The following is a 6,515-nucleotide window of genomic DNA, read 5'->3' as shown; positions in this document are numbered from 1 at the left end:
ACACTGTGCCAGGCCAGGCCCATACGCAGCTGTATGGTTTAAGAGTCCCCAAACTCAGTTTGAAGGAGGCGGTGTTTATATACGGCGCTAAGGGCAAGCATACGGTCTGAAGCCTTCCTAGGACAGCGGTGCCACCACCGCCTTTGGCTGAAGGAAAGATATTCACAGTAAAATAACACATTCTCTTGATACAGTGAAAATGCCTCTCCCCAAAAAATAAATTGCTGGTAGAAACAGTTGTGTTACAGGGTTCTTCATCTTGAGGATTTTATTGCCAGCGATACCAATTTAGATTTGACCTTTTCTGTCTCTCCATCCCCCATATATACATACCCTTAAACAGCAGAGGTCTTCTAGCCAGGCTGTACCTTAGGTAGATTTTATCACTTAAATTACATAGGGAACCGCTGGTTTTCTTCCTCACGTCAAACTATAGCTCCAGAAATTCTTTTTCCCAGTGTCTGGCCATTTGTAGGAGTCCCAGACATATGAAGAGCAACCTGCAGGTAATTTCGTAGTCAGCCAGTGTGAAGGTTTGACGTGGTCTCCTCCTGGTTTCGATAACTAGAAATGTAGTTGGAAAAAGAAAATAATTGGTGCTTCCTGAAGGATTTTTCTGTCTCTGAGACAGAGATAGAATGGGGACGGCCCTCATTTCTTCGATGACTGCCATCCCAGGAAGGTCTTGCCTATTGGTTTGCTCCAAGCCCCAATCCCCTGCTTATTACCATCACAACTCATGAACATTATATTGGCTGAGTAAAACTCTGTGTACTTTAGATTAATGCTGTTATTAATACTGGTTATTTTTCTTATTAATATTTTATTGAACCTGTTTCTATTTCAACCCACGGGTCTCCTTTCCTTTTCCCAATTCCCCTCTTTAGGTGGGCAGGAGTCATAGGGTGACAGAACAACCGTCTAAACAACAACATACGGTGATGTGTATTTTATTTTAATACCTAAGATAATAAAATTGGATATTAAATCTACCATCTCCCTTCATTTCTAGCCCAAAACTTTAACCCCATGGGTCGGGCTGAGGAAAATCAACATATCCTATTGGTGCTGGGAGGACATGTCCCCCTTCACCAACACCCTGCTCCAGTGGCTCCCCGACGAACCCAGCGACGCCGGATTTTGTGGTTATTTAGCCGAGCCTTCCCCGCAGGGGCTGAAGGCAGCGACGTGCATCAACGAAGTCAACGGCAGCGTCTGCGAAAGGCCAGGTAACCGTACCCAACGTGGGTGATTTAATAAATACTCCTGTTTCCTAGAGAGTAAAGAGGATCCCATTCGTTACACCTAAAACTGGCTGCATCGGGACTTGGCCAAAGAGAAATGGCTCTGAAAAAGGGGATTATTTGAGGCAGGAATTGGGGATTTTAGAAATAGCTCTGCGTTTACGCTGTTGACTGTAAAATGCTCGCAGTGCATTATGGTTTAATTATTTTCCCTCTAAATTGCATACCTGAATGTGACATTTAGGTTAATAATGGTACGGAGCAATCTCCTGTTTAAAAAAAATATATGTATATTAAAAAATAAAAGCTACTTTCCAACTGAATTCCCCTTTCTCTCCTCCCCTGCTCTGTCGCCAGAGGAGGATTTTATCAAGGTTTGAAATTAATTGGGCAAGACACTTTGGAGATAGGAGAACTTTGAAAAAGAAGCTATTTGCTTTTGGGAAAAGTCTTCCAGCTTTGTTGGAACAGCGTATCTTTTGAAATGGTTTGGTCTGTTAACTCTCCATTATAGCTGATTATTTCTGAATACCAATTAGTGCCTCTTTAAGAAAGTTGGTTGATTATGTAAAATGTCGAAGTAAGCTGCACCACTTCAAATCATTCTTTGTGGAAGCGCAGGCTACAGATCATGAGAGTGGAGCCCGAACTCAACATTTTGTATATTTTAACTCGCGGCACTTTGAATTGGTTTAAGCTTTAACTTGTTTTTTACGGTCTGAGAACAGGCACTTGAAACAGATGATAAAGCACTGGCTCACACCAGAAACTCCCGAGTTAGTTCTGCTTTCAGGACTCATTTTATGTGTGGAACTGATCAAATAACTTAAAATACGTCCCAGTGTGCTCGTATAAAACACGGGGTTGCTTCTCAACACTTTGGTTGGGAGAATAGCTATGGCACATCAGCAGAGCTGCAGAGAGACAGGGAGCACATTCATAACACTATTGAATTTTTTTTAAGGTGAAAAAAGCATTAATAGTCATGAAGGATACATAATCACAGAGTCACTGAGATTGGAAGAGACCTCTAAGATCACCCAGTCCAACCTCAACCCAACCCCACCATGGCCACTAAACCATGGCCCCAAGTGCCACATCCAGGCGCTTCTTGAACCCCTCCAGGGATGGGGACTCCACCACTGCCCTGGGCAGCCCCTGCCAGTGCTTGACAACCCTTATATTAAAGAAATTCCCCCCATATCCAATCTAACCCTCCCCTGGCACAACTTGAGGCCATTTCCTCTCGTCCCATCACTTGTTCCTGGGGAGCAGAGACCGACCCCCCCCTTGCTACCCCCTCCTTTCAGGAGCTGCAGAGGGGATAAGGTCTCCCCTCACCTCCTCTTCTCCTCTTGAACCCCCCACGTCGCTCCCCATCATTCGGCTGCTCCAGACCCCTCCCCAGCTCCGTTTCCCTTCTCTGGCCACGCTCCAGCCCCTCAATGTCCTTCTGGGAGTGAGGGGCCCAAAACTGACCCCAGGACTCAAGGGGCGGCCTCAGCAGAGCCCAGCACAGGGGATGATCCCTGCCCTGCTCCTGCTGCCCACACCAGTGCTGGGACAGCCCAGGGACAGACAGGGGTTTTTATCTTAAATCTTCCTATCTGGGCACTTGTTATCTGTACTTTTTGGGCCAAAAGCTGACTCTCGCCCTCCCGCCCGCAGCCAACCACAGCGCCAAGCAGTGCCGCACGCCCTGCGCCCTGCGGACACTGTGCGGGGAGTGCACGAGCGGCAGCTCCGAGTGCATGTGGTGCAGCAACATGAAGCAGTGCGTGGACTCCAACGCCTATGTGGCCTCCTTCCCCTACGGGCAGTGCATGGAGTGGTACACCATGAGCAGTTGTCCGCGTGAGTAATGGCTTTTGTGGTTTTAGGGGCTTCTGTTTGCTCATCTTTGCTAGCTGAAGGCATCAGACTCTTCATATCGGTCATGGCATCCAAGGGATTCTTTAAAATATAAGAATTTCTTGACCCCAGGAGCTGGGTGGATGCAGCTCCATCCTGTGTCAGGTAAAGCCTTAAACAGAGTTAGGTCCTGGTATTAATGAAACCGAATGGCAGATAGGAAAGGCTTTCAAGTGAGGTGATGAAATCTCCCATTTTATTTTCAGATGGGGAAGTACTTGTTTAATTCTTTGAATTCTTACCCTTCAAATTAATTGTTACGTGATTTCATGTGATTAACTTCTTTTTTTGCATCTCTCTCATTCATACGCGGAGCCATGTAATTTAATATTAGATTATCTGCATCAAATCCCAATTAGGGTTTACACGACTGTTTTATGCTTAAGTATTGTCTGTTTATAGCCCACAGTAGGAATTTCTAGCTTAATTTAAGTAAATGATGTATTTTTCCCCTCCTTAAGTTGAATCCTTTAGGAGCTGAGTGGGAGCAAGAGGATGAGGGAAGCCAGGGCTCTCAGGGCAGCGGAGGAAGAGGAGTTGCCTGTGTTGGAGGAGGGAATTTGGGCAGTTTGAGGCGCTGCAGTTGCTCCAGGAAATTTAGGAAATGGATGAGAATAAACTGGGTACTCACTGCTGCAAAATAATGGAGAAAATTAGTTTTAGGGAACTGTCAAACGTGAGAACGTGAACTTCCCATGTTGCAGAGGTCAAAAACTGGAGGAAGCATCAGGCAGGAGATGAGTAAGCTGAAATAATAGAAAATAATGTTTTTTCTACTACTTTTCTTTTTTAAAAAAGGCAGGTAGTGTCAATTTAAACATCAAGATAGAAAACCTGCTCGTCTTTGAACACCAAGAACCTATGAACTGTTTTTTTAAGATGATACTGGGAAAGAACTAGAAAATCTCTCCTAGATATAAAGAGTTTGTCACCCCTGAAATACAATAAATCCCATTTGAGAAAGCAACAGTTCTAGGATGATGATGATTTCTCCTTGATTTAGTTGATTACTGGGCTCAGGGGATCTGCATGGGGCACTCTGAGCATCCCCAAAACACAAAGTCAATTCTTTATTTCTATTCTGTGCTTTTTGGCTCGGATAAATACTTGAAGTAGCGTGTGATAGTGAAACACGAGGTAAGAAGAGGCTCAGAGCGAGTAAACAGACTGGTTTTTAGCATCTGCTTCAGGATGGCTCATTTTATAAAGTGATCTGTTGTAAAGCAGTCACAGATCTTTCATAGCCGGGAACATTAACCTGGTTGTAGTGGGCACTGTTGTAAAGCAGTCACAGATCTTTCATAGCTGGGAACATTAACCTGGTTTTCGTGGGCGGTGTTTAACATTTAGAAAAACTTTACACGTGCTCTGCGTTGTTTCGTAACTCGCTCGCTGATAAATCCAACCTTTGTGTTAATAGTCGTCATGGATTCTAGAATAAATATACTGATAGGAATTGATATATATACCTGTTACTGTGGATAGCAGAATAAATACTTGCAGATTTGGTGAGATAAATACTTAAGGTCACAAAAGACACACAAGGGTTTCTGCGTTCGTTGTCGCCTGTGTTTAGGGACAGCGATTTATTCCACAGTTTGATCTTATTGTAGTTTTATCTGGGTTTTTTTTTGTTCTTTTATAGCTGAAAACTGTTCAGGCTACTGCACATGTGCTCACTGTTTGGAGCAGCCCGGTTGTGGCTGGTGCACCGATCCCAGCAACACCGGCAAGGGGAAATGCATCGAGGGCTCTTACCGGGGTCCGGTCAAGATGCCGACCCCATCCGCACCAGGGAAACACGACCTGGAGCCCGTCCTGAACATCAGCATGTGTCCTGCGGAGAACAGCTACAACTGGTCCTTCATCCAGTGTCCAGGTGAATGAGTGATGTTGAATGGATCAAATATTTCAGCCGTAGCAACAGTTAAATACAAAAGGACAGGGTTTTGAAGGCTGTAGTGGTGTCTGTGTTCGCTTCTGGTGGTGCAGGGAGGAAAAGGGCTTGGAATAGAAACAAGGCCAACAGTTCCTACAGGAAAGCTGGGGAGGGACTTTTTATAAGGGCATGGAGTGATGGATGAGGTTTAATGCTTTTAACTGGAAGAGGGGAGATTTAGACTGGATATGAGGAAGAAATTCCTGGCTGTGAGGTGGTGAGGCCCTGGCCCAGGTTGCCCAGAGAAGCTGTGGGTGCCCCCTCCCTGGCAGTGCCCAAGGCCAGGTTGGCTGGGGCTTGGAGCAGCCTGGGCTGGTGGAGGTGTCCCTGCCCATGGGGGTTGGACTGGGGGGGCTGTGAGGTCCCTTCAACCCAAACCATGCTGTGATTCTGTAAGAAATAACACATTTGGAGGTGAATAAGGTGGTCGGGTACCTGCAGGTGAGCTGCTGGGTTTGCTGTGTGCAGACTTACTGAGGCATTACTCTGGTGAAATTTTACCTTTCCCTTCAAACCTTTACTTAATTTTTAACTGTTGTTCATTTATTTGTTTTAGAATCTTCTGAAATAAAGGAAATTCTGTCTTTGAAGGTTGATGTAACTGTTAGTAATGCTCAGGGTGATTTCTGACAGAATATTTTTCATGCCAGATTTATAGAATAAAATGACTTGGACTGTCGCTAAACCCTTTCTTCCCCATTCCTCCTGTAAATCCATCCCACCTGTTGCTTCCAGTCCAGTCTGTCCAATACACAATGTTTCAGAGTACAGTTTTCCATGTGCTGCTTTAAATTCCACGTTGTCAATACACATCCCTCTTTGAGTTCATGTATTGGTAGCAAGACTGGAAAAACCTCTTTCCAATGGTTTCGTTCAGCCTCTGCAGACTGGTGAGATGCTGTATTTGAGCACAAGTACTCATATTTTCCTGTTTTCTCCAGCCTGCCAGTGTAACGGGCACAGTAAGTGTGTAAACGAAAGCATCTGTGAGAAGTGTGAAAATCTGACCACGGGCAAACACTGCGAAACCTGCATCTCGGGCTACTACGGCGATCCGACTAACGGAGGAACGTGTCAGCGTAAGTGATGCCTTAAATCTTCCCGTGCTGAAGGCTTTGATGTTTTTCTCTCTCTTTTCTCATTCCTCTGTTGACTGAAATTACATCCTGATAATACATTTTTTTCCCCTCTTTCCTGCAAGCAAAGCGCAATCCTCGTTTCTTCAAATCAAAGATACAGGAGCTGCTTGATGAAATGCTTTGACTTTCGTTGCGCAAGATAAAGATGATTTTTCACCCTCCTTTGTAAACTTTAAATGACTGCGGTGAAAAATGTGTGCGTTTTGGTGTTTGATGGTCCTGTTGTGAAAAGAAACGGTGCTAATCCCGATGTCTTGAACAAATTTCTGCTTATTTCAGTTC

At 44.9% G+C, this 6,515-nt stretch overlaps 1 protein-coding gene across 1 annotated transcript; it reads left to right on the top strand.

Annotated features, from left to right (window-relative positions):
* Positions 1–1,018: 1,018 nt before the first annotated feature.
* On the top strand, positions 1,019–6,173 carry LOC104535544 (attractin-like; the record flags this gene model as incomplete). Its single annotated transcript, XM_010192937.1, has 4 exons — positions 1,019–1,229; positions 2,913–3,098; positions 4,801–5,034; positions 6,036–6,173. Coding segments are annotated over exons 1-4 (709 nt in total), but the record flags the coding sequence as incomplete, so codon positions are not given.
* Between the last annotated feature and the right edge of the window lie 342 nt (positions 6,174–6,515).

The sequence above is a fragment of the Mesitornis unicolor genome, unplaced genomic scaffold (assembly GCF_000695765.1).
Source record: "Mesitornis unicolor isolate BGI_N332 unplaced genomic scaffold, ASM69576v1 scaffold24219, whole genome shotgun sequence".
NCBI classification, from domain to species: Eukaryota; Metazoa; Chordata; class Aves; order Mesitornithiformes; family Mesitornithidae; genus Mesitornis; species Mesitornis unicolor.
Note: the sequence above shows the minus strand (reverse complement) of the source record. Positions and strands in the feature narration are given on the sequence as shown.